This window comes from Aedes albopictus, chromosome 1 (assembly GCF_035046485.1).
Source record: "Aedes albopictus strain Foshan chromosome 1, AalbF5, whole genome shotgun sequence".
NCBI lineage: Eukaryota > Metazoa > Arthropoda > Insecta > Diptera > Culicidae > Aedes > Aedes albopictus.
In genome coordinates, this window is record NC_085136.1 from 74633874 (window position 1) to 74661665 (window position 27792).

The 27792-nt window shown below is 43.1% G+C and overlaps 1 protein-coding gene across 4 annotated transcripts; it reads left to right on the forward strand.

The window, feature by feature from the left end:
• The first annotated feature begins 198 nt into the window (after positions 1 to 198).
• LOC109422069 (uncharacterized) lies at positions 199 to 27792 on the forward strand. 4 transcript variants are annotated; one of them, XM_062844850.1, is made up of 12 exons: positions 199 to 407; positions 1031 to 1264; positions 1664 to 1737; positions 1807 to 1892; positions 2110 to 2375; positions 2442 to 2822; positions 16238 to 16861; positions 16924 to 17124; positions 17191 to 17258; positions 17321 to 17409; positions 25725 to 25957; positions 26930 to 27792. In XM_062844850.1, the coding sequence occupies exons 1-12, from the start codon at positions 287 to 289 to the stop codon at positions 27388 to 27390; spliced, it is 2838 nt and encodes a 945-aa protein (XP_062700834.1). In that variant the 5' UTR covers positions 199 to 286; the 3' UTR covers positions 27391 to 27792. The 4 variants fall into 4 exon arrangements, 3 of the variants coding, with proteins under 3 accessions (XP_062700834.1, XP_029711269.2, XP_062700833.1); XM_029855409.2 differs by having other exon boundaries at positions 199 to 971; positions 16924 to 17019; positions 26930 to 27790; XM_062844849.1 differs by having other exon boundaries at positions 199 to 971; positions 26930 to 27789.

Genomic DNA, 27792 nt, shown 5'->3' on the forward strand with positions numbered 1-27792 from the left:
CAACAAATTTGCAGTTATCGCACCGCTATCCGTCAAAACGGTGCGCCAAGTTAGCCCAAATGAATAGTCGGATGAATTTTGCGTTCATTTAACGTCAATTGACGGGTTGTTGACGTCTATCTGACATTGCAGTTATCGAATTTTGTTCGCTAAGTGAAACGTAAACATGTTGCAGTTATCGAACGTCTACTGTACAGTGCGTAAATACGGCTCCACAATTTCGGGGACCTTGATAAGCTTCTAGTTGCGTTCTGATTGTGAGACTGGCACGATCGCAAGAAGGAGGATGTGCAAATTGGTGTGTTTTCTAGTGTTGAGCTCGTTATGTTTGCCGGAGTTTGTCCTACCTCAGGCAACGTATCAGTGTGGCATCAGGCAGCACGGGGTCCTTCCTCTGGTCAGTGAGGGTAATCAGGTGGAAGAGGGCCATTGGCCATGGCACGCGGCCGTGTATCAGAGGCTGAAAGGTGACGATCCGTTCAAGTATGGCTGCGGAGGAACTTTGGTCAACGAGAGGCACGTCCTGACGGCAGCCCATTGCGTGGTTAAGCGGATATCTCGCAATCAGTTACCCGCAATTACGTACGAGATCGAGCTCCATTTCGGTCAGCACCAACTGTCGAATGTGACCGATAGCGTGATAATTCGGGACGTCAGTAAGGCTCACGTTCATCCGGAATATGCGCTCAATAGGAATGATATCGCTGTGCTGGCAATGCGATTGCCAGTGGACTACTCCGATACTGTGATTCCGATCTGTCTAGATCAAAAGGTGGACCGTGACCTAAGGGAGTTGGAAGGTCAACGAGGCTGGATCACAGGGTGGGGAAAGACAGAGAATGGAAACCTTTCGGATGTTCTCCAGACGGCGTCGATGCCTGTGGTTAGTTACGTTAACTGCCTGAAGGACGATCCGTTACTTTATGGACATATTTTGAATGAAAATGTGTTCTGCGCTGGAAATAAGAATAGTAATATGAAAACTCAATATTACTTATAAGCAATGGCATTAAACTTTGTATTGATTTAGAAACTGGCCCAGGACCGGGAGACAGTGGCGGTGGAATGTACATCAGTGATGGCGATCGTTGGATACTCAGGGGAATCGTTTCGCTCGGAAAGTATAACGAGCTGAAGCAAGAAGTCGACCCGTTAAAGTACACTGTGTTTGTCAACGTTCAACCGTACCTAACGTGGATCAAGGAGGTTATTGCCGAGAGTGAGCCCCGTAAGAACAGAAGACAGAAGCGGATTAGTGAACTGGGTATGTACTTATATTGTTCAGACGCCTGGAAAACGTCCATGTGATGCTTTGTGGGGGAGGGGATGGGTTCAGAAAAAAAGAATCTGATATTTCATACAAAATGTATGGCATAGTGACCTCCATCGTCATTTATGGTTGAAAGTGACATTTATTCGTGACGTAATTTATGGACGTTTTTGTTTTGGTTGATTCACGCCAAAGAAATATGGTGAAACCACTGATAAACCACTCGGGGAGAGTTGTCTGGCCGAAGTCTACAAAACATTTTAGGATTTTCGCACCACGATGGCATAGTACACGCTCAGCGTGCCTGTCTGGGTCATATTGACCCCAACATCCTACTAGGGACTAGGGTTAAACATAACGTTAATAGTCGATTTCTTCTTCAACCAATTCCAGAATGCGAAAGATTCCAGAGCCTATCAATGAAACTACGCAACGGTGATTGCGTCAACAACAGATACCGGCACGATGTAAGTACCCAAATGTTCAGATATTTCTACCGTACCGTCAATATTGTTCCGTAATTTCCCGATGATCAGGTGTTGATATATAATGGCGAGAATTTGGTATGCAATGGTGTTTTAGTTGAGGAAAACCATGTAATAACAACTTGCAGCTGCATACGGTGAGATTGCAAAGTAGACCACACCCATCAGATTTGACCATTTTGCTTTTTTTTTCTGAAAAATATTCAATCGAGCTTTGGGCAATGCTCAGCAATAATAATCAATAAATTATGATAGCATAATCATAGCATGTGAATTTTTAAATTGAGGGTCAAATCTGACGGAAATTGTCAGTTGAATGATTTTTATTTCAAGTTCGATTCTATTGGGTTAAAGTTCAAAGAAATTCGTTGTGGAGTATCTGCCTTTGAGTGTAGTGATTGACGCATACGGAACTTTCGACGTTTTGGAAATGTTTTGTCATCCAAAACATATTGGCTACAGGAAAAACTACGATATAGCTGTTTTAAAGTTGGAAGCAAGTATCGTACTCAGCTACACCATGATTCCCGCATGTTTGGCAAATAACTGGACCGAAAATCTATACGACATTCTCGTACAGACTTTGTTTGTCAGTGAACCGACCAGTACCTTTGAACAGGGTAAACAGACATCATTTTTTTAGTATGCGTTCCTAATGAGCTAATTTCAATACTGAATACTTTCAGGTAAACATTTGACGCTCATTGAGTCGACAAACAACCGACTCACGTTGGAGAAAGAATGCACAGGTAGAAATAAAGCTGGGAATCGATATGAACCAAGATATGAACATATATTCAACAGATCTGTTCGAACCGGTGAACTATGCGTTAACGGTTCTGATCATACGTTGTACAAAACTTACGCTAAATTGATCGAAACAGCATCATCTGGTGCCGTACTACAGACGTTCAACAGGCGATCTTGCGTGTCCACAATAGTTGGACTTCTGATTCGCAATGTGAAAAAGAAGGATTTGCCTAGTCCATCTTGGGTTGATATATACGCGCGTATTTCCTCACATTTGGACTGGATTGAGCAGAACGTTTGGAATGTGACACCGAGAGGTAAGTAGTTCTTCGATAGTAGTCCAAGTTTGCCATTCACCAGCAAGTCTCGCCACAAATGTCACAGACTTTTCGGTTATCGTTCTCCGAGCACTCGACCTAGTCGTTTGGCAGATAACGATAGTGCCTCAGATAAAAAGACGCCCCATCCTACCTTACCTGCTTTGGTCGCCCTTTTACGATCAAGCATGATTAACAGTTTATTTGATATACTTAATTTTGATTAAAATCGACCAAAAATTAGGTAGTTTGAATTTTTCGTGTGGGCGATCATGAGTTCCTGACTATGTTTTTCTGACTGAGATTTGCTTTTAATGTCACGCCTGTTTGTCGATGATTACACTCTAACGTAAATAACTCATTGGCCACAATCTCGTTGGCCTGCTTACGATCACATACGGTGACCCGAAGCATGCTCGTACCAACCGTATCAGTGGCGTCAACGGAGGAAACCGCTAAGTTAGATCCTTGCTGAGACAAGTTTGTGGACGTTGCGACAATATCCAGAAGTTTGCGCTTACTGGAACAACACACTGGGGAGCTATTATTGGTCATCATCCGGAACAACCTCAACACCTCGTCATACATGACAATCCGTAGCACCGGACCCAAGATGTGAAGAGGTTCGGTCTTTCCGGAACTCAGAAAAGAACACGCGAGTAACGAACAAGAACGCTCGCCTGTTTCTGACTCGACCAAGACACCGTATTCCCGTAAACTTTGAATATGAAGCCACTTACCGATTTACGGTCTTCTTGATCACCGGTCCAATCTGCGTCGGCAAATCCAGTCAGAGGCTGGTGGCTTTCATGTCTCTCGAACTTCATCGTCAGTTGTTGTGATCCCTTCGAGTATCGCACCACACGTTCCACTGCTGTCCAGTGTCGTTCTCCAGGCTGCTGCTGAAATCTTCCAAGGTATCCAACCGACAAGCAGAGGTCTGGCCGGGTGCACATCATACAGTACATCAGACTTCCAAGTAATTCCCGGTAAGGTTGTTGGATTTCTTCAGTAGTATTCCGTTCCAGTTGTAGGTCTCTTTCCATTGGACTCCGAGTTGAGTTGCATTTCTTCATCCGAAACTTCTCCAGAATTTTCTCAATGGCAGTGCTCTGGGACAGTAGCATTCTTCCACTCGAGTGAACTCCGTCAACTTGAATTCCTGAGTCAGCTTGTTCTTCAAATCCTCGATTATGCGTAATTTGGGTCCAGCGATAAGGAGGTCATCAACATACAGCACCAAATAGATAGTTTCTTCATCGGTTCTTCCTTTCCGAACGTAGAGACAATAATAGTGCTTCGATCTCTGGAATCCGAGTTTCACCATGACACTGTGGAATGTCTCGTTCCAGCAACGGGGGGATTGCTTACGGCCATAAAGGGATTCCTGCAGCTGACACACATCACCAGGTTTAGCCTTCACGCCCTTCGGAACTGTCATGAAGATTGATTTTTGCAACTCGCCAAGCAGAAAGGCGGTTTTCACGTCCATTTGATGGAAGTAGCACTTCTTCTGAGTTCCGACCGCTAGCACAGTTCTTATGGTAGTCAGCTTCGCCACTGGTACATACGTGTCTTGAAAATCCACGAAAGGTTTCTGAAGATAGCCCTTGACAACGAGCCTCGTCTTATGCCTGATCGTATTACCGTTCTCGTCATGCTTCGTAAAGAATACCCACTTGGACTGCAGCGATCTTGCTCCAGCAGGGCATCGAACCAGTTTCCACACTCCGTTGTCGTCCATCGATTTGAGCTCGTCATTTATAACCGCAATCCAACGGTCACGATCATCACGTTCAATGATTTCATCATAGGAATTCGGAGGATCTGGGTGAGAGGACGTTTTAACAGCAGATGTCGCTCTTAAACCGGTGAAATAATTCAAAAACTTACCTGGGAGCCTGCGCTCCCGTTCGCTGCGCCTCGTGTTGGACTCTATACAGTCTTCACGTCTTAGTTGCGAAGGGAGCGCACCAGAATTTGCTTCATGTGGTTCCTCTTCTGCAAATTCATTGCGTTCATCACCAGATGAATTCTCTGCCTCTTCGTTTTCATCATCCGTTACTTCGACATTGTCTTGGAATCCGGCATCCACTACGTCTACAGCATCTCGATTTTCCCCCTCTTGCTCGTAACGTATGGGTATAACCAGAAGATCATTTCCAGCCTCGTCCTCTTTCGTCGCAAACGGCAAGCAAGTTTCGTCAAATCGCACATCTCGAGCAATGAAAACCTTTCTTAATGATCTGTCCCACAAACGGTACCCGTTGGGAGCATAACCTATCATGACCGCTTCACGACTCTTATCATCCAGCTTCTTCCTCAGTTGGCTCGGTACCCAAGCATAGGCCTTGCACCCGAAGATTCGCAGCTTCCCTATATCTGGTTTAGCTTTCATCCAACGTTCGGCTGGTGTAACATTCTCCGGAATACCAGCTGTCGGACTTCTGTTGATCAGGTACGTAGCAGTAAGGGCAGCTTCACACCACATGTTCTTGGGCATTCTTGAATCAATCAGCATGCTTCGAATCTTCCCCATCAGGGTGCGATTAAATCTCTCCGCCACTCCACGACTGTTGGTTGAATTTGAATGCCCTTTGTCTTGTAGAACTTCCGCTGGCCATTCGAGCAGTACTCTCTTCCTTGGTCCACGGTCAGCTTACTAATTTTCAAGTTCCACTGAGACGACACCATCGCTTCATACTCCTTGAATCATTCAAACACTTGCGACTTTCTCTTGATGTTGTAGATGATAGCGAAATGGCTGTAGTCAGCAATAAAGGACACGAAGTACCGCAAGCCATCCCAGCCTCGAGGGTCTATTGGTCCACAGACGTCCGAATGTACTCGCTCCAGGGGACGGGTCGCTCGTTCATGACTGTTGTTAAACGGATCTCTGCACTGCTTGCCTTTAACACACGTGTCGCAAAAACCAACGTCTTTCAGCTTCTCCGGGATTCCATTGACCATTCCGTGCTTCACTAAATTGTTCATCGCTTGCTGACTTGCATGCCCAAGACGACGTTGCCAAATGGAACTTACCTCCGCCGCACATAGATTAACCGTAACAGGGTCTGCAACCAACTCGAGCTCGTAAAGGTTACCTCTTAGATTCGCTTCTGCAATGGTTTCACCGTCGTGTTTCAAAATCGCTTTGTCTTGTCCATTGTGTTTCGTGAACAGCAACTCGATGCCGGACTGGATAGCTTCTTCACCGAAAGTAGATTGCCACGCAGGTCCGGGAGGTAGACCACAATTTTAATCTCGAACTGAACTCCAGCCTTCGTGACCCCTCGAATTTCTCCTTCGTATTCACCGACCAACGATACGCCATCCATTGCAACATCCACTATGAATGGTTCCGCCTTCTTCCTCAGCGACTGAATATATTCCTTGCGATTAACCAAATGGTCACTGCATCCCGAGTCCACGTAGAATACCAGCTTCTTGGACTTCTTCACGGGTTCCAACGATACCTTCATCGCTTCACTTGCTGCATTAGCTCCACCCTGGCCACCTTTCTTCGGCTTCTGTTGGCAATCACGCTGCATGTGCCCGACCACGCCGCAACGATGACACTTACCGGTGAACTTCTTCGTTTTCTTGGTTCTTCCGCCAACGAAAGCTGCGCCCTTGTCATCACGACGATCGGACCGCTTCATCTCCTCGGTTTGCAAACGCTGCTTCACCTTCTCGAGAGTTAGTGAGTCCTCGTTCATGTTCTCCAACGCTGTTACTAGAGGGTCAAAACTGTCCGGTAGGGTGAGGAACAGTTGCGCCACCAAATCGGTCTCCTCCAACTTTGCACCCGCCGTTTCCAACTGCCGCACTAGTTCATCAAACATCTGGAAATGACTTCTCATCGACGATCCTTCACGCATCCGGAGCCTGGCCAATTGCTTCCGCAATACTGTCTGACTTGCAACAGACTTTTTGGCAAAGGTATCCTCGAATGCCTTCCACATAGCCTTGGCCGTTTGCTTCTCCCGGACGATCTCCAAACATTCATCCGAGATTTCGCCTTCCGGTTCATTTGAAGAAATTTCTTCCGTTCCGGGTCCGCCGCAGGTACATCTTGCTCCAGTGCTTCAGATACTTCCACGGTCTTCAGGTGTAGCATGACTCTGTACTGCCAGTTCGCAAAGTTGTCCCCTTTGAGCTGGGGAATTCCAGAACTCTCCTTCATCATGGTGCCCATAATCTGAAGAGGTTCGGTCTTTCCGGAACTCAGAAAAGAACACGCGAGTAACGAACGAGAACAAATTGGTTTATTGAAAAGCTACAGGTACACGTCTACACTTCAGGAGGGTTTGTTTAGGTATGATCAATACGTTGCTAACGATCGCTTACGTGCTTGATCAAAGGCATCTTCGATTACAAGATGGAACCTTGTGGAGCTCCTGAAGTTATGTGAAGGCAGTTCCGACCAATCTCTACCACTCCATTTTGTAAGTAGCTTCCGAGAATCTTGCACAAGTAGCGCATTAGCAATTCCCTCGTTCAGGCATTTCTGCATAGCAGACCTGAACCTCTGCAATAGGTACTTTTAAGACCAGGTTCGGAACTCCGTCCGGACCTGGGATGTTACCTACGCTAAGGCACTTTGCTATCCCCGCAATATCCACATCAGTGACACTCTCTTCATCGCCAGCCCCAGTCCCCGGCCGTCCTACGAAAGAAGGCCAAGGACTAGGATCACGACGCAGAAAAAGGGTCTCGATGATTCCCTCCAACATCTGTGGAGATTGCTCTGTAGGAGCCTATTGCACCTCTTGTCTTGGCCATCACGATCCTGTAGGCATCACCCCACGGATTCGCATTGGCACTCTGACAGTAGAGACCCTCAAAGCAGACCTTTTCGCTTGCCCTTATATCGGCTTTAGCAGCGACGAACACCACTCGCCCTTCCTTGCGTTCTTCCTCAGATCGTGCTCACTGCATCCGCCACCTGGTCCGTAGGCAGGCGCGGCGCAGGTCCGCAACCGCATCGGTCCACCAGTAAGGGCTTGGCCTTTGCCTAGCTGCCTCTTCCTCTACCCGCTGTCTGCTGCTGTTGTAGTCGATACTGTAGCGAACGGCCAGGTGATCGCTCTGAGTGCAACTATAGGCTTCTCTCCAGTTCGAACTACTAATTAGACCAGGGATACAAAAAGTAACATCGATTATCGACTCCGGTCCGTTCCGACTTAAGGTACTTCTGATATCGACAATTGCCAGATCGATATCTAGCGTAGCCAGTGGCTCTAGCTGGATCTGACGCCGCTGGTTCGAAAAACGGCTTCCCCATACTACAGCCCAGGCACTGAAGTCACCCGCTATTACCACCGGCCTTCGCCCTATAAGCACGGTCGTCAAACAGTCCAGCATCTGCGTAAACTGCACGATCGACCACCGCGAAGTCGCTTAAAAGCTACAGAAGAAGATCCCGTTGAGCAGAGCTGCGGCGTCGAAAGCTGTGACAGTTGGTGTTCACATTCCTAGCGATGGATCTGCTACCACCTCTATGTGTACCGCCTTTACTACAAGGCAGACGAACACTCTCAGGTAGGATTTGACTGGTGCGGCCTTACGAGACGCTTAACGAACGTTGAACGGACCACAGTAGTCGACTCCGACGCGAAGAGAAACAGGAGCAGGAGTCACTTGCTCCATCGGCAAGTCCTCCATCAACTGTTCGTGGACTTGTGGACGAGCTGTAAAGCAGGTTACGCATTCGTGTTCTATCTTCCGAGCTGGGCTTCTTCCGGACAGCGGCCAGAACCTGTCCTTCATACAAGATAGCATCAGCTGTGCTCCTCCATGGAGCAGTCTGTGGTAGTAGTCAACCATTATCAGCGTCGTCAACGGATGATTGCTGTCCAGCACAATCGGATGCTTTCTGCTGAACGACACTAGAGCATGGCGAAGTCTTCCACCAACACGTATTAATCCATCTCGCAGACACGGATCCTTCGTGTGCAATATCGAACTAGGCTTTACTTCCCCTTTCGCTGCTAAATCTGCCAATTCCACTGGGAAGCACTCCGACTGCGCCAGCTCCACTAATGCGATCAAAGCTTCTTCGTGTTCTATTGAGCTCAGGACTCCACTTCGTCTGCAGGCTCGGTTTACAGTTCTGCAGTTGTTGGCAAAACGACATATCCAGGCAGTTGATCAAACTAGCTTCAGCAAAGACGAATAGCGGATGAAGATCTCACTGGACGCTTGCGGTTTTTCCTCCAACGTTACTGAATCGTACAGTTGTTCTGAACTACTACTCATCTTCGGCCAAGCACTCGGATTTTCTTGGAGCCACGTTGGTCCATTCTACCAGACTGAACATTCGACAAGCTGCAAGTGGTACTACACCTCGAGATATTAGATCTCGGACACTCTGTTGGAGACGAACGCTTGTCATCTGAACGGATGGGACGAAGTCGAGTCACGATGGTCGAGTCGGTCCAGAAGAACGGCTTCGCTGGGATCTGGATACTCTCTGTTACGGTCTCGAACAAGTGCGCCAATAGCAGTGCTGAAGACAACTTCAATCGGGTAGTCGACTGTCTTTTCTTTTTCTTGCTCAAGTCTTCCAACGGAGCTACCTTGGACTTGGCCATTACCAACCGAACTGTAACCTCTCCATCTTGTGCAGCGCAACGTAGGTATATTACTGCTCCGTACGCCTTTTCCGAGGCGTCACAGAATCCGTGTAGTTCGTATGATATCACATTATCACTGAATGAGATCCGGCGGGGTACGGAAACTGCATCGATTCGATCCAAGTTTGTTCTGAACTCGGGCCACAGTGCGCTCAACGGTTCATCCCAAGAATACTTCCGTTTCCAAAGTTCATGGAGAAACAGTTTCGCCTGCACGATCACTGGCCCTACTAAGCCACACGGATCTAATAAACGTGCGGAATCAGACACGCTACGATACGCTGTATCACTAGAAGCTTCGGGCTCCAGCGTGGTGTTCAGAACTTCTGAACCAGTACAAGTCTGTTGCTGGCTCCCAGGTTAAGCCGAGGGTCTTTACTGTAGCTGAAGCGTCAATATTCTACAGCTCTTCAGTATCGCTGCCACTTTCGGAGGTTAAATCCAAAAGAACCAAGTAACGACAGGACATCCACAACCGTATTCCTTTCTTTATAGACTTCGCTCCAGTGAGCATGTCGTCAATGTAGAAACCTTTTGTTGATGACTTTGGCTGCGGGTGGATTCGTCTGCTCTTCCTCCTCTACGTACCTCTTTAAGCTCCGTGTTGCTAGATACGGTGTGACAGAAGTACCGTAGGTCACGGTCGGCAGCTGGTACGTTCGGAGTGGCTCATCTACGGACTCTTGCCAAAGAACCCTCTGCAGCGGTTAATCCTCTTCGACTATGTTGATCATGCGGCACATGAGCGACGATCGCGTACTGTTGTAGTCGGAAGCGTCGTTCAGGAAAACTCCGGTGTCTGTAGCATACGACGCATCGAACACTACTCTGAGCTTCGTCGTGGTACTGTCAGGTTTCAGGACTGCGTTATACGGCAAATAGTAGCTGTGTTTCGGCTCTTCCTCGTTGTCACAAACTTCTCGCATGTGACCCATCAGTCGGTAGGAACTCGTGGATGAATTCTGTGTACAGAGCCTTCAACTCCGGGTTCGCATTCAAATGACGTTCTAATTCCATGAACCACTTGATAGCAATTGCCTTGGATTCGCCTAACTGCTTCAACACGTACTCCTTCTTCGGTAACACTACTCGAAACTCGAAACGACGATCAGGATCTCTCGTCGTTGTCCGCTCGAAGTACGACTCACACGTAGACTCCTCGATAGAAAGACAACTCTTCGTTCTACAGAATTCCAGTTCCCAAAAACGTGTTAGCTGGTCGTGGATCTCTTCGGTGGAAACTGAAGCGGTCACTGCACTGACAGGAGTTTCTGGAATCTCTCCGGCCAAAGTGTTTTGTAGTGCACAGCATCGGAACAGCCTCCGAGAGCCTTTTCTGCTCTCCCATCAGCAAGTCGTAGAAAACAGACACGCGAACAAAACGTTTTCAAGGAATCGCTTGAAGTTCAATCGCTGAGACAGGTTCTCCATGATCATACATATCTGTGAACCGTTATTCAGCCACGCACGAGCAATGACTGTGCTTCCGAAGCGATCGGCAAACTTTACGGTCGCGGTTGACAGAACTGTAGTAGTTCGCTGACTTCGAGTGTTGTGTGAAGTAGCAGTGTCGTGAGAAGTATTCGGTGTATTTGTAAGAGGTGAATGACGTGTATGTGGCGGAGAAGTGTTTTGGACGGGAGGTATTTGTGGATTTATTTTAGTATTATTCATCCGGAATTGGTCTTGAGAATTCGATTGCGATTGATGTCCTTAAGACTGAGGACGAGACTGTGATTGAACATTTGTGTTCGTGTTCGCGACTTGAGGCCTATTCGGGGTATTTGGAGTAGAATTCAGAGGGGTAGACGTGGGTGGAGAATACGGATGCAGCAGGTAATGATGACGTTGACTACATTTGGAACACGTACGTCTGGAACAATCTGCCACGAAGTGTCCGGACGATAGGCAATTCAAGCAGAGTCCAAGTCTTTGAATCGCCAGTTTTCTGTCCACCACTCGCATTTTGCTGATGGGACGGCACTGTTCAACGCTGCTATGCTGTCCAACGTTACAGATCTGACAACTGTTGGTAGCTGATGGCACAAAAGTGTGAATAGCTGAACTCTTGAACGAACGTTTTTGCTCAAATCTACTCCGTGTAGAAGTAGACTGCAGAATCGCGCAACACTTGTCCAGGAAGTCTAGCAAGTTGCCATATCAAGGGATGTCCTTGGATCCATGATGAGTCTTCCAAACGATATTATCGTTTTTTTTTCTACGCTTTTCTGTAGTTTTGGTGGTCAATAGCATAAAAACGGAAAAACATTATGAAGAATATTGAAGAATATTTCTGGATATCCAAATTATTCTTGAGTTTAGATCCTTAAGTCTATGGGTGTAACGGTAACTTTATTCATTATACAAAGCTACGATTTGTAATCTATCATGTCCAGCAAGTCTTCTGAAAGTTCAATGGACAGTATCAGGTCAGTCAAGATATCCTAGGGCATCCAAACTGTTCTTGAGTTTATATTCTATAGTCTGCGTTCGTAACGGTAACTTCTTTCACTATTCAAACCTAAGATTTGTAATCTATCATATCCTGTAAGTCTTCTGAACGGTTAATTGACAATATCAGATCAATCGGGATATACTAGGACATCCAAACTGTTCTTGAGTTTAGATCCTAAAGTCTACGTGTGTAACGGTAACTTCTTTCACTATTCAAAGCTAACATTTGTAATCTATCATATCCAGTAAGTCTTCTGAACAATTAATTGGCAATATCAGATCAAACAGAATAACTTAGGTCATCCAAACTGTTCATGAGTTTAAATCCTAAGGTCTACGGGTAGAATAAAATAAATCGTCGTAAATTAAGACTGAGATAGCCGTTTCTACGCAATGTAACGATAATTTCTTTCATTATACAAAGTTACGATTTGTAATCTATCATATCCTGTAAGTCTTCTGAACGGTTAATTGACAATATCAGATCAATCGGGATATACTAGGACATCCAAACTGTTCTTGAGTTTAGATCCTAAGGTCTACGTGTGTAACGGTAACTTCTTTCACTATTCAAAGCTAAGATTTGTAATCTATCATATCCAGTAAGTTTTCTGAACAATTAATTGGCAATATCAGATCAAACAGAATATCTTAAGTCATCCAAACTGTTCATGAGTTTAAATCCTAAAGTCTACGGATGTACCGGTAACTTCTTTCATTATACGAAGTTACGATTTGTAATCTATCATGTCCAGTAAGTCTTCTGAAAGGTTAATTGACAATATCAGATCAGTCGGGATATCCTAGGTATCCAAACTGTTGTTGAGTTTAGATTCTTAAGTCTGTGGGTGTAACGATAACTTCTTTCATTATACAAAGCTACGATTTGTATTCTATCATGACCAGTAAGTCTTCTGAACGGTTAATTAACAATATCAGATCAGTCGGGATGTCCTAGGACATCCAAACTGTTCTTGAGTTTAGATCCTAAAGTCTACGGGTGTAACGATAGCTTCTTTCACTATTCAAAGCTACGATTTGTAATCTATCATGTCCAGTAAGTTTTCTGAAAGGTTAAAAGACAGTATCAGTTCATCCGGGTAACTTCTTTTATTATATTAAGCTACGATTGGTAATCTGTTATGTCCTGTAAGTCTTCTGAAAGGTTAATTGACAATATCAGATCAGTCGGTATATCCTAGCTCATCCAAACTGTTCTTGAGTATAGATTCTGAAGTCTACAGGTGTAACGGTAACTACTTTCATTAAACAAAGCTATGATTTGTAATTTCTCATGTCCAGTAAGTCTTCTGAACGGTTAATTGACAATATCAGATCAGTCGGGATACCCTAGCTCATCCAAACTGTTCTTGAGTCTAGCTCCTAAGGTCTACGGGTGTAACGGTAACTTCTTTTATTATATTAAGCTACGGTTTGTAATCTATCATGTCCAGTAAGTCTTCTGAAAGGTTAATAGACAGTATCAGATCAGTCGGGATATCCAAGGGTATCCAAACTGTTCTTGAGCTCAGATCCTAAAGTCTGTGGGTGTAACGATAACTTCTTTCATTATACAAAGCTACGATTTGTATTCTATCATGTCCAGTAAGTCTTCTGAAAGGTTAATTGTCAATATCAGATCAGTCGGGATACCCTAGGGCATCCAAATTATCCTTGAATTTAGATCCTTAAGGTGTAACGGTAACTTTATTCATTATACAAAGCTACGATTTGTAATCTATTATGTCCAGTAAGTCTTCTGAAAAGTTAATAGTCAGTATCAGATCAGTCAAGATATCCTAGGGCATCCAAACTGTTCTTGAGTTTAGATCCTAAAGTCTACGTGTGTAACAATAACTTCTTTCACTATTCTAAGCTAAGATTTGTAATCTATCATGTCCAGTAAGTCTTCTGAAAGGTTAATTGACAATATCAGATCAGTTGGGATACCCTAAGGCATCCAAACTGTTCTTGAGTCTAGCTCCTAAAGTCTAGGGGTGCAACGGTAACTTCTTTTATTATATTAAGCTACGATTTGTAATAAATCATGTCCAGTAAGTCTTCTGAAAGGTTAATTGAGAATATCAGATCAGTCGGGATACCCTAGCTCATCCAAACTGTTCTTGAGTTCAGATCCTAAAGCCTGTGGGTGTAACGATAACTTCTTTCGTTATAGTTAGCTACGATTTGTAATCTATCATGTCCAGTAAGTTTTCTGAAAGTTACAGTGGTTGTTTTTATGAACTAAGCTTCATAATAGTAGCCCATAATATCCCAAAAATATATAACAACGCTTATTGTTCCTATAACTACTTTGGTAAGTACAGTGGGTTATGTAACACCACTTAACGTAGTGGCAAAATCTATAACCATAAGTGTAGACCTAAAACTATGGTCTCCGAGGTAGTATTTTTGATCTGGAATATCTCAAAACTATCACGCAATGACTCACTATATGCCAGGGGGATTACAGATAACAGTTTAAAGTTCATTGTGAGAATAACTGCTGTTACTATCAAAAGCTTAATTTCAGGATAGTTGGGATGACCCTCAATGTCTCAAAGGTTCATAATAACATATAGTAGGCTTGAGGTTGGTCCAGTCACCGCGATAGATTATGAAACGTTACACAGTATGTCAGATATAGTCGACATTACGAGTGTAGACCTGAAATTCTAAACTCAAAGATAATTTGACTGATCTGGAACATTCTCATGGAGTCTCTAAATAAGAGCTTCACGGATCTCAGTAGATTAAGCTATGCTATTATTTATGGTGAAAACACATGAAGTTTTTCTTGTAGGTTTGAAGGACTTCATTATAAAATAATTTGGAGGAACCTGAATGTCCCAAAGAATTATAATGAAAAATTAGGCTTCAGATTGGTCCAGTAACCACGGATAAATATGTAACGTTACTCAGTATAATAGATATGGCTACTGTTATGAGTGTAGACCTGAAGTTCTGAACTCCAAGGTAGTTTGGCTGACCTGGAATATCCCTATAAATGACATTGTAGATGTCAAGAGCTTCACGAATCCCAGTAGGTTATGCAATGCTATTATTTGTTACGGTAATGAATAACATTATTCTTGTAGATTTGAAGGACTTCACTATAGGACAGTTTGGAACACCTAGAACATCCCAGAATATAAAACACCTTTTGATATTCTTGACGAAGGTTAAATGAATACATATAAACTTAACCCACATCCAAGTTCAGCATCTAGAATCACTAGTATGTTAATTATTTCATTTTTCCAAATGGTTCATGGTGTTCAGGATGTTCTAGACAGTCAATGAAAATACAAATATTCCCGTTTTTCCCTAATAGAGGACTCAATTTGCAACAACTTTGCCGAAGTTAGTACACCCGATTCTTTTTTTTTCACGGATCTTGTTCCTGCTATAACTCAGTCAATTTTAACCGATTCTCATGAAATTTTGTACACAAATAGTACAAATCGTACCAAATTGCATGAGAATCGCTTGAAAATTGACTGAGGTATAGCAAAAATCAGACCCTTGCAAAAAAGAATCGGGTGTATTCTGTTTCATCGAATGGGTGAATTTATACAACCGTTTCTGTGTTGGGGTCATATATGACCCTTCCGGCTCCAAAGGGTTAACGGAGACCTCGCCAACCCACTTCACGTGAAGGGGTTAGCTTCGCCACCACCACTTGCTCCTTGGTTTTGATTTTTATTGTTAGAATTTTTCGTCTAGGTTTCTAATCTTCAGAGTCGCATCCGCTGTGAGATCCCTCACCTCTATCTGCCTGCTTCACCAACTACCTCTTCCATCAGACACTTTTAGGTGGCACCCTTACGCGTTTTGTCGCCTTCGAGGTCGAGGATTTCTTCACCGGAACGAGTACATCTCATACTGCGTAAGTCAGTTCAAACATCCACTAGCTTGGTTTCGCTCCTCTTCGCCTTCAAGACTTTCCGAGTGTGTACTTAGACTCTTTAATCTTAATATCGAGCGCGTCACCCTTCTCGCGCTTGGCTCCTGCTTTTCTACCTTGTGCTTTTGGCCTGGTGTCCCTTGAGGCTACCCGCGAATGCGAAGGCTTCCGTCTGGGTAGACCTCGGCACCTTCAGCTTCATGGGCTTTGCTGCGGCTGTCACAGTTACCATAAGTTTATCATGGCCACCATCGTTGACTCAACTATATCTGGTTATTCAGATGATCAAGACTACAATTATAAGGTATGAGAAGTGCTGATATTGTTCATAACACGTTAAAATAGTTAGATTATACTCAGCGGTAAATTTGATGAAAAAACACCCAAAATTCAGTAGCTCATTTTATCGCTTCCAGTTGATCCAGTGCCCATTTTAGGACCAGAATTTAGAAGGTTGATTTACGGAGATCTTCATACCCAATATAATGTGGAAATTCTGCACTGGAGTTCGAACTCCAGTGAATTCGAACCAAGATGCAGCGGCACCGTAATGAGCGTGAAGCACGTTCTGACAGCGGCACAGTGCGTCATGAATCAAACCATCGGCAAACCATTGGCAGCGGATACATTTGAACTACGTTTTGGTGAGTACCGTAAGGGCCAACGTACTGTAAACGAGTATGTACGATACGTCAGCGAAGTTCATGTCCATCCGGAGCGCTTGGTTAACGATATCGCCATACTGGTAGCCAGCTGGCCGGTCAGAAAAACAGAATATGTTGCGCACAGCTATTTTATGAACAGCACTGATTATACGTATTCTGATGTAAACGAAGTCGTTCTCAATGGGTGGAGTATAGGGAAGACAGGCATCCCAAACAATGGCTCTAAAGATTACTTTTCCTTCAGTACCGAGATAAGACAGTCATGCGTTCAAAACATATCCGCCTGCACTAACATCCTTATTTTGGACCGACAGAAATGTTTAGAAGTCGGGCTGAGGCTCTCTGCGAACCAGTTTTGCGCCGGATATTCCAATGGTAAGATCAGATCTATTGAGAACCGAAAATTGTTCAATCTATGATTTTGTTTCTTCCGGTAGAGGAAGTGCGTATCCTTGCTGACCGTGGCTCTGGAATGCGATTGTACATCAATTTTGCATACGTTTTGGCAGGAGTCGTATCATCAGAAATGACAGGTAATGATACCAAAACCTACACAATCCTTACGAACGCTGAGCCGTACGTTTCGTGGATCAATGGAATCATGTCTAGCGGAAAAACGAAAAGAATCAGCGAGAGAGGTACTACATATCGGGTTGCAGTCGTGACATTTTTCATGCCCTAATTATTTTGTTTATAACATTTAGAGTGTGAACGTTTTAGCAGCCATATCACCAAACATAGAGGAGCTTGTTGGCATTTGTTGGGACATATTGTAAGTCATGAATTGAAAAAAAAACGTGTTCAAATTTTCGACAATTGATTTTCTTTTTCTAGGTCAAACTTTACGATATTATTCGAAAATATGTTTGCGTTGGTGTACTCGTGAGAGAAAATCGAATATTGACTTCTTGTCAATGCACACGGTATGATGTACTATTGAACATAAGGGAAGAAATGATTTCTACAGTTGTAAATTCCAATAATCTCTGTGCGCGAAGAGAACGGAGTGTGGCGGTGAAAGATGAACCACGAGCTCGCTGCACTCTACAGCGAACCTAGCATCCGGAAGGTGGCAAAATCTGGAAGGATACGATGGGCAGGGCATGTTGTGAGAATGTCGAACAACAACTCTGTAGAGCTGATGTTCGCAAGAGATCCGTGTACCGTCCACCCCCGTTTGTTTGAACGACACCTCATGCAAACCAACGGGGTTTATTTTAAAATATGAACTTGTAGTAACCCTGTTGACATCGAAAAACTGTACTGGTAACCTTATTTGTTATGTTTTGTTTCGATTCTGCGTACCGTTTCACCCCGTTCCACGGGCAGAATGACGATTGGACCATTTTTAGTTTGAACGATGTGCAGATCAACGGGGTTCAAAATAAAAAGTATACAGATTAGACGCGGTCAAACCAACGGGGGTAGACGGTAGTGCCACAGAGAACAGACATTCAGGCTAGAACAAATTTCATTCAGAAAGTTGTGTAAGGATTTGAATCTTTACTTGAGTGAGGTTGCAAACCAATACACGATGAAAACACTAACGCCACCAAACACCATATTGCCACAGTCAGTGGTGAATTGAAACATTTCAAGTGGTGAATTAAATTAGTATGGGAAATTAACCGATTGCAGCGCCACGCTATTGCCACTTGTGTTGCCGATTTCAAATGGCCGTTAAATTCCTTACACAGTTTCCGAACTGGACTTGGATGTCTGTTCTCTGTGGTAGTGCATACTTAAAGTGTTGAATATTTATATAACTCAAAAGTTTCATCAATTATTTTGAGAGTGCATCAGAACTGTCACATTGGCTTTTGAACTTTTCGAACAAGAAGCTTTCCGCTTTCGAATTTGGGAATGTAGCAGCAGCATGCTGCCGTAATTCTGCAAAGTGACGTAAGCGCCATTCAAAATTCCGATATTTTGTGGTATATTATATTTAATATCTGGTTTAAAAATAACACCATGGTATGCCTGCTGTATTAGAATGCGAGATCTAGTCGTAATCTATCATCTATGGAAATAAACTTAGAGGATAAGCAAGAGTTTTATGCATAATAACCAAAAAATGGGCAAAAACTATGAATGTCGCTTACGTCACTTTGCAGAATTACGGCAGCATGGCCTGTGCGCCGACTTTCTTTTGCTCGGCGGCGGCGGCGGCGTCATCGGCGTCACGCTGGTGGCAGCTTTCGGCGGCGGCGGCGGCGCGAATCGGCGTGACCAAACTTTGACCGTAATGTCAACATTGGCGAAACAAGGAAGTTGTCTCTACGCTGTAGAATTTGTAGTTCAGTTTTTGCTTTTTCATGACCATTTATGACATGAATTATTATTATGTCAGTACACAGGATGAAGTATTTGACCAAAAAGAAACCAATGCTCAAACATCTTGTTTGTTTCATTATTATGCCTCTCAAGAAAAATCAGAATATGGCGATTATCTGCCTCTGGCTATATCAGCGCGACAGTCACTAATCATAACAACGTCACCAGATTTAAAAGTATATAATTCCATTACATGGAGTTTGACAGCAAGAACACTCATTCCACTGAGCCACTCTTTCCGTTCGTCACAAATACATTCAAAAACATCTGTCACTTCGCGAAACCCACGTGCTTTTGTTTTTGGCGGGAACACTTTTTCTATTGTTTTGCCATGCGACTGTCATGCGGCGGTATGCCTTGCGAGCGTACGACCGCCGCAGGACTCTAATAAAAGATAAGCGCGACAATAGTGTCAAACAGATGTTTTTTTCTTGAGTTCATTTGTCAAATATTTGACCCTGTGTATTATAACCTTACGTTTGAATCTGTAACTAGCTGCCTGCCAACTACTTACCCGTACAAGCTAGCAGCAGCAAGAAACTCCTCGAGCTGGGTCTCAGAGTCGGCTTACTACTGGGTGATCAAGGGGACGCGGACAAAGTATGGAAACTCCGGAATTTTCATGTTCTTTCAACTACATTTATTTGCCCTATTCTGTGGCGTGTGGGTGTGGGGTTCACATTTGGTGTGGAGTGTATGAGAGGTGATCGATCGTTCTTTTACTCACTGTTGTACTCCGACGTTGGCCCACACGGTTACGCACGATTGCGATAGCCCTACCGTGGGGCCGGAATCTCGCCGCGGGGCGGCTCGGGGATGTCCATTGGTCCGAAATGGCATCGGAATCTGTCCAGCGGCTTTGCTGGGGTCGTAGGCGAATGCAGGCGTCTCCTCTCGTTGACAAAATCGGCACGGCCCAGGACGAGACCGGAGTGACCGTGCCGAGAGAGGCCCTCCTGGGTAATTAGGGCCGGAGGCCCGAGGGATTCGTCCGCAATCGGACGACGGGGTGTCCTTGGCATTTAGACTCGGAAGCCATTTTGACTTCCGAGCCGACCCGTGTGAGGACCGTATTTTAAAATACGGCAAGAGGTCCTAGAGGAAATATATTGTTCCGTCAGGATGGTCGGAGATTTTTGATAGGGACCAAATTACCTGAACGGGAGTAGGCCGCAATCCCGGTATCCCTCCATAAAAGGGGGGGGGGGGGGGGGTGGTAGAAAAAACCACCGCGGACACTACTTTTCAACAATCACGAAGATCGATATGACTCACACGGACGCCTGAATACTTCTGCCAAAAAATCTTCAATTTGGAAGATGGCAGCGCCCATGGGACAAAATCCACGGCCATGACACCCATAAACATGAAAATAACGATGGCCATGTTCTACCCCTTCAGTAATGCTAGATTTTAATATTGGTAGCGGAGTAACCCTCTCAGTCGTGTGGGACCTTCTGACATTTACATTAAAAAAACATGAAATTTCTGCCAACATTCGGCTCATACAAACACAAAAATCTAAGGATGTAACCGACAGGTTACAAATCAACACCTTTTTTTATTCCTGTTCGGGTCCATCACTGTGCCCAGTAATTAGACCTATTGTGAAATTACCAGTATCCGTATTAGTGCATGTTGCATTACTCCATTGCAAATTAAGGGCAAAAATATAGATTTTGCTCCGTTTTTATTTTGTTTTTTTTTTAGAACCTTCAGAAGCTATCACATTTGATAATAAGGTCGCACTATTTTCAAGGAATCCTCGAATGATTTCCAAAAGAATTCCAGGAGGAGCCTTAAAGAATCTCCTGGATGAATCCATGAAGAAACTACTGGAATAATCTCTGCAAGAGCTGCCGTATGAAACCCTTAAGAAACTTCTGCTGAAATCACTGATATGTAGTTCAAGAATCTCTCTTAGAGACATCACTGGAAAAAAACTTATGAAGAATTCCCGAAGGAATTCCTAGAGGATTCCCCAAAAGAACTAAAGCAGGAATCCCCGAAGGAATTTCAGAAGGAACCCCCAATGGAATTTTAGGAGTTATCCTGGAAGGAGTTCCAGGAGTGATGCTCGTAGGAAATTAATGAGGGAGCCCTGAAAGAATTCCAGAAGAAATTCCCGCAGAATTTGCACAAGGAAATCCCGAAAGAATTCCAGTAGTAATCCCCAAAGGATTTCCAGAAAGAATCCTCGGAAGTATTCCAGTGGGAATTTCAAAGTGAATTCGAAAAAGAATCCCTTAAGGATTTCAAAGAGTAATCAACGAAAAATATCTAAGACGAACCTCTGAAGGAATTCCAGGAGAAATCCCTGAGGGATTTCTAAGAGGAATTGCCGAAAGAATTCCAAGAGGAAAACTCGAAGAACTTCTAGGAGAAATCTCCGAAGAAATTTGAAGTGAAACCCCAAAAGGAATTCTAGGAGCAAACCTCAAAGGAATTCCAGGAGAAATCTCTGGAAAAAACAGGAGGAATCCTCATTATAGTCCAGGAGCAATCCCTGAAAAAAAGTGCAGGAGGAATCCCCGGAGAAATTTTAGGAGGAATCCTCGAAGGAAATTCAGGAGAAATCCTCGAAGGAATTCCAGAATGAATGCCAGGAGAAATCCCCAAACGAAGTCCAGGAGGTATACCCGACAGAATTCCAGAAGAAATTCCTGCAAGAATCCCAGGGGGAACCCCCTTAAGGAATTCCGGTAGGAATCTCCGAAGGAACTCCAAGCGGAATCCTCGAAGGAGTTTCAAGAGGAAACCCCGAAGGAAGTACAGGAGGAATCCCTGAAGAAATCTTTTTTTATTTCTTTTTATTCGTGAATTTTAACTTCCCCAAAAGAACTCTGTGAGGAATTCCCGCAGGAATTCCAAAAGAAAATTCAGAAACAATACCTACGCGTATCTCAAAGGAATTCAAGCAGTACATCAAGGAAATTCCAGCAAAAATCCTTAAAATAATTTCACTGGGAATTTCAAGGAGGATTCAAGAAATAATCCCCGAAAAACCCAAGAGTTTGGGTTTGGCTCCATATAAAAATATTTGGAGTTTCATACCAAAAATCTTACAAGGGGGGGAGGTGTGCTGGTGTCAAAAATTCGAGAAAATTGTCTTACGTAATAAATGGATAATAATAAATAAATTCCGGGAGAAATTCCTAAAAAAATCTAAGAGGACCGAAGGAAATCCAAGATGAATCCCCGAAAAAAATCCAGGAGAACTCAGAAAGGAGGAATCCCCGAAGGAATTCTAGGAGGACTCACCGAAGGTTAACCCGAATAAATTCTAGGAGGAATTCCATGAGGAATCTCCGAAGCAGAGATGCCAGATTATTTTTATCAAAAATCTGTATCAATACAGATTTTTCTGTATCGCCGTATTTGAGGTTATAACAGACACCGAGAGTCCTAGATTTCAAAAGAAACTAACAAAAAAGTACTACTCAATTTTTACTGATATTTTTTTCTAAAACTTGTGTGAAAATGTACAAATTTTCATAAATTCTTTAATGTTTAAGCAGCTATTTATAAAGTTTTCATTAAAGTTATGGAAAATAACTTAAAATTCTGTGCTTTCTGGAGAAATCTGTATCATATTTTAAAAATCTGTATTTTCCTGTATTCTGTATCTTGTCTGTAAAGAAGGTCAAAAAACTATATATCTGGCATCTCTGTTCCGAAGAATTTGGAAGTGAAAGCTCCAAAGGAATTCCAAGAGGAAACTCTGAAGAAATTACAGGAGGAATCCCAGAAGCAACTCTAGGAGGAATCTCTGGAGGAATTCTAAATGAAATATCCGGAGAAATTCAAGGAAGAAGTCTAGGAAGAATCTCTGCAGGAACTCCAGGAGAAATCTCCGGAGGAATTTAAGAAGGAATCCCTGAAAGAAGTTCAGCAGGAATTTCCGAAGGAACTCTAGGAGGAATCCCCGAAGGGTTTCAAACCGAAATCCTCGTTTGATTTCCAAGAGGAATCCCCATAGGAACTCCAGGAGTAATTTCTGAAGCAATTCCCGAAGTAATCCCGAAGGAACTTTAATTCCATGAGGAAATCCAGGAGGAATCCAGGAGGAGTTCTAAGAGAAATTATTGAAGAAATTCCAGGAGGAAACACTGAAGAAATTCCAGGGGAACTCCACGACGCAGTATCAAATGAAAACTCTGAAAGAATTTCTGGTGGAATCCATGATGTAAGTCTAGAACGAATCCTCGAAGGAATTCCAGAAGAAATCTCCAAAAGAATTTTAGGAAGATTTCCTGAAGGAACTCTAGGAGAGACCCCCGAAGAAATTGTACGAGAAACCCCAGGAAGAATTCAGTAACAAATTTTGAAAACGACGTATAATCAATGGTGTAGCATTGATTATACGTCGTTTTCAAAATATGTTACTGAATTCCAAGAAGGATGTTTAAGTTGTATCTTCGAAAGAATTCCAGAAGGAATCCCCAAAGGCAGTTCAGGAGGAATCCACGACGGAATATTAGGAGGAATCCTTGAAAGAATTTCAGGAGAAATTCTAGGAAAACCCTGAAGGAAATCTAGGAAGAATCCCCGTAGGAATTCCAAGAGGAATCTTCGAAATAATTCCAGGAAGAATTTCCGAATGATTTCTTTGAAGAATCTCCAAACAAATTCCAGGAGGAATTTCCGTAGGAATTTCAGGAGGAATGCTCGGAGGAAGTCCATGAGGAATCCCCGAAGAAATTGCAGGGGAAATTGCTGCAGGAATGCCAGGGGGAATCCCCAAAAGAATTCCGGTAGCATTCTCCGAATGATTTCTAGGTGGAATTCTTGATAGGATTTTCAGCGGGATCTCCCGAGGGAATCTTTCTGGGTAGAGGGATCCCTGCAGGATTTGTAGGAGGAATCCCCAAAAGATTGTCAGGAGGAGTCCCCGAAAGAATTCCTGGATGAATTCCAGAACGAAATGCTTGAGGAATTCTCCATGAGAGATCCCACAATAATATCCTGGAGATATGCCTGATTATATTCCTAAGGTTATTCTCGAAGGAACTTTAACAAGATTCCCTCAAAGAACTCCTGTAAGAAATCTCTGATATAACTTTTGGTGCATCCGTAAGTCCACCTGGAAAAATCTCAGAAAGAACCCCAAGAGCGATCCCTTGAAGAACTTATGGATGAATTCCTAAATGAATTTCTCGAGCAATCCCCTAAGGTTATCCTAAAGGAATCTGAATGAACTTCTGAAGGAATCCCTGAAGAAATTCAGGAGAAACCTCTGAAGAAACATCTTCATGAATGCCGGAAACTCCTGGTGGAATCTATGAAGGAACTCTTGGACTTATTTCTGTAAGAACTCCTGTATGAATGTCTAAAAGAACTTATTAAAATAGCTGTATTTGAATTTTGTCAAGTCTAGATTTCGAACGTCAAGGCTAGATAAGCCATTTCAAAGTTAAATTCTATCGCAGTCGAATCCAAAAATCGTTAACTACTGTTCGACAGAACAACACTGGACGAAAAGTCGGCAATAATTGAGTCCTGAGGAAGGTACCAAATGTAACCGAAACGTCGGACAAGATATAATAATAGCTGTATTTTAAATGTATCAAAACTGGAAAAGCCATTCCAAAGTAAAATTTTTAAAGGTACTTCAAAAGGAATCCCTGCAGGAACTCCTAGACTAATTTCTAGGACCTTCTTCCTGAAAGAACTTCTAACGGAACTCTTGATGGATCTCCAGGAGGCATCTATGAATCCTCCTGAAAAAATCTTTGAAGGGACTTCTGAAAGAATACCCGAGCGAACTTCTGTTGAAATAGTTTAAAGAACCTCTGAAGGAATTCCTAATGAACACCTGGAGGCATTCCTGAATCCTCCTGGAATTGCTGAGGAGATCCCTGAAGGAACTCCTGAAGAGGTCACCGAAGGAACTTTTGGAGCATTTCTTGAAAGAACTACTATACTGCATGAATCCTTGAAAATGTTCATGAATTGATCTATGGAGAAACTTCTGTAGGAATATCTGAAGGAACTCCTAGATAAATCCCTAAAAGAACTCCTGAAAGGATTTCTGAAAAATTTCCATGAGGCATACCGATAGGAATTTCAGGAGGGATTGTTGAAAAAATTCCAGGAAGGATTTCCTGAAGGAACCCTTGATGGAACTCCTGGAGTGATTTCTGAAGAATACAGAACGCCAGGAGAAACCCGTTGTTGGAATTCTAGAGGAATTCCTGAGAGATCTCCTAGAGGAATCTCTGAAGAAACTTCTGGACTAATTCCTGAAGAAACTCCTGTATGAATTCCTGAAGGAATTTTCGAAGAAAACTCTGGAGAAACTCTCTGACTAATCTCTGAAAGGCCTCCTATTGGATCCCCTGATGAATCTTCTGGATGAATCTCGGATGTATTTCTAGGAGGAATCCCTGAAACCACCTGAAAAAAATCTGATCGTACTCCTGTCGAGACCTTCCTGAGAGATCTTCTGAAAAAAAAAAAAATGCGTGTTGAAACTCCTAGAGGCATCCCTGAATCTCTGAAGGAACTACTGGAGACATCTTTGAAGAAACTCCTGAAGGAATCTCTGAAGGAACTTCTGAAAAATTCTTTGATTGGAATTTTAGAGAAATCTTCGAAAGAGTTTTAGTATTTTATCTCAACTTAATGTATTGTCGCGCTTATCTTAGATTCTCAGCAAGCTGCGTTCGAAACGCGTAGCCTCAGATCGCGCCAGACCGCGCACATATGATTTGTACACGGTGTGTACCTTGGCTAAAACTGTTTTGCAGCCGCCGAGTGGAGCTGACAGCCGCCGCGTACAAATCAAACGGGCGCAATCATATGGCGGCTGACTCAGATCAGCAGGATCTGAGTGATTAAGCTAGGATGCACAATACATTGGAAGATTTTAAAATCGTAAAGTATTTATATTCTCCACTCTCAGGTACCCGAATCGACCGTCAAAGGCAAAACTATCGGATGCCACATTTATCAATATCACCAAAAAGTTTTGCCATCCGAACTACAACTCCACCAGTTTCCAGCACGACTTGGCAATTCTTGAACTAGCAACTCCGGTTGATCCAAAGATGATCGAGATAGCCTGTTTGGCGAACGTCCGCACAGAACAACTCCTGGACGCCGTGGTACAAACCGCGTCTCTTCAGAAAGCCAAGTGTGAGTATTTAACGTGGTATTTTACTTGAGTTTGTATTGTTTTATATAACTAGTATTCGAGATGTTTTTTTATGAAATACAGGGTGCGGCAGGAAAAAATGCGAAAAGTTCAAGGCACTATTACACGCTAAATATAGGATATATATGTGTATTTTTTCATGACAGTGTATCAGTCAATGTCTATATTCTAGCACTGAAAAATAAAAATGAACATATTTGATGTTTAACATGTGATAATGTAGGCCTAATAAGCGGATATCAATAAACTGCGCGCCCAATGGTCATTAAACAAAATGACTATAACAGTAACAAAATTAGCTCAAATTCGATGAACAACCAGACCACACTGATCCAGATCCATGTAGTTTCACATACCAGATGAAATAAGTACATATATTTGATGATATTGTAGAGAAAATCAAAAATTTTGTTTTATCAGATGCGAAATTTAGCGACCTGTGCGATTTTTTGCGGTTTGAAAATTCTGGTTGTCTTCATCTTCGGGCGCTGCCCTGTAAAGGTTAGTGACCAAAATGGGAAATATTTTAATTACCTTTTCAGAAAACTAGCCTATTATAGATCATGGAACGTTGAAACATAGATTGGTTAATGTCAAATGGACGAAAATGAGGTTTGAAGTTGAAAAACACTTTCGCATTTTTTCCTGCCGCATACTGTAAGTTGCAATATGTACATAATTTCACACAGTGTTGAGTTCCTCAATCAATATTTTAAGTCAAGATGTTCTTAGAACCTTCATAAAACCAAAATAAAATGTAAAAGGTTTTTTAACGGTTCTCAAAACCTCTACCAGACCAATTGATTATCAAAATATTACTTGGGTCTACTCTATTAAGTTAAGCGCAACCTATTCATTACAACGGTCGCTGTAAACAACCCTATGAGTTACATAATATTGATAATGCAACTCAAACAAGCTAAATAACATAATTTTGTTTATTTAAATTTCAGGGAAATCACCCTACTATGCATCCACGTATGAGTACTTCGGCACAGAGCAAGAATGCGCTAGAGTACTGCAACCGCCCCATAATGACACCTTTCTGAAGCCCGGTCAAACTTGTGTGATCAACAACCATTTCAAAAAAGACCTATTTAGCGGAAGTTTGTTCCAGTCTGTGGACAATCGAAACTGTACTTTCACAGTGGTCGGAATTGGAAGCACTGCCGTACACAACCGGGGTCTCATTGCTGGGCGGGCGGGTGCCAAGTTCAACATTGGCATTGTGCATCGCGTAGCCTACTATCTGGATTGGATCGAGCAGGTCGTTTGGCAAGAAGAGTTCGGGATTCAACACAAGTGGAGACTGGTGAATACGGCGCGAAACGCTGCTGCACGAAAGATTCAAGTGAATGTCTTGAGTTTTGCTGTGCTCGTCTTGGGCGTTCACTTTCTGGTGCATTCAATGTAAAAAAGTTATGTTTACATAAAAAAAACAATACCACTTGAATGATGTCGTAAATAATTCAGAACACTTTATAGTACCGACTGAAATGATACTCTGGTTTAAGGTGAAACGGGACGCCGTGTTATTTTTCCTATCTTGCCTCTCTTTCTAACAATTTGCCTCGCGATTTTAAAGATGGTAATCTCGAGTTCTATCGCACTGAAGATGCTGAGAAACAATCAGCATATGCACTGCAAGTGAGCATACACAGTGATAGGTTTTTGTTGCAAAATATGAAGTAGAATCTGAGATTACCATCTTAGTAGCAACAGAGCAATGGCGGATATTTACCCGACCGTCCCGTCCGCGCTTAAGCGAACAGATTGGCCACACCTTCAAAGAAACTTTATCTTATTAGAAAAATGT

Bases quoted from the DNA above. Each gene is read 5' to 3' on its own strand.
- LOC109422069 (XM_062844849.1), top strand. From the start codon at position 287: ATGTGCAAATTGGTGTGTTTTCTAGTGTTGAGCTCGTTATGTTTGCCG. The intron at 1,893-2,109 runs GTGAGATTGCAA...ATTGGGTTAAAG, and splicing joins ACAACTTGCAGCTGCATACG to TTCAAAGAAATTCGTTGTGG. The intron at 17,259-17,320 runs GTAAGTCATGAA...TTCTTTTTCTAG, and splicing joins GGCATTTGTTGGGACATATT to GTCAAACTTTACGATATTAT.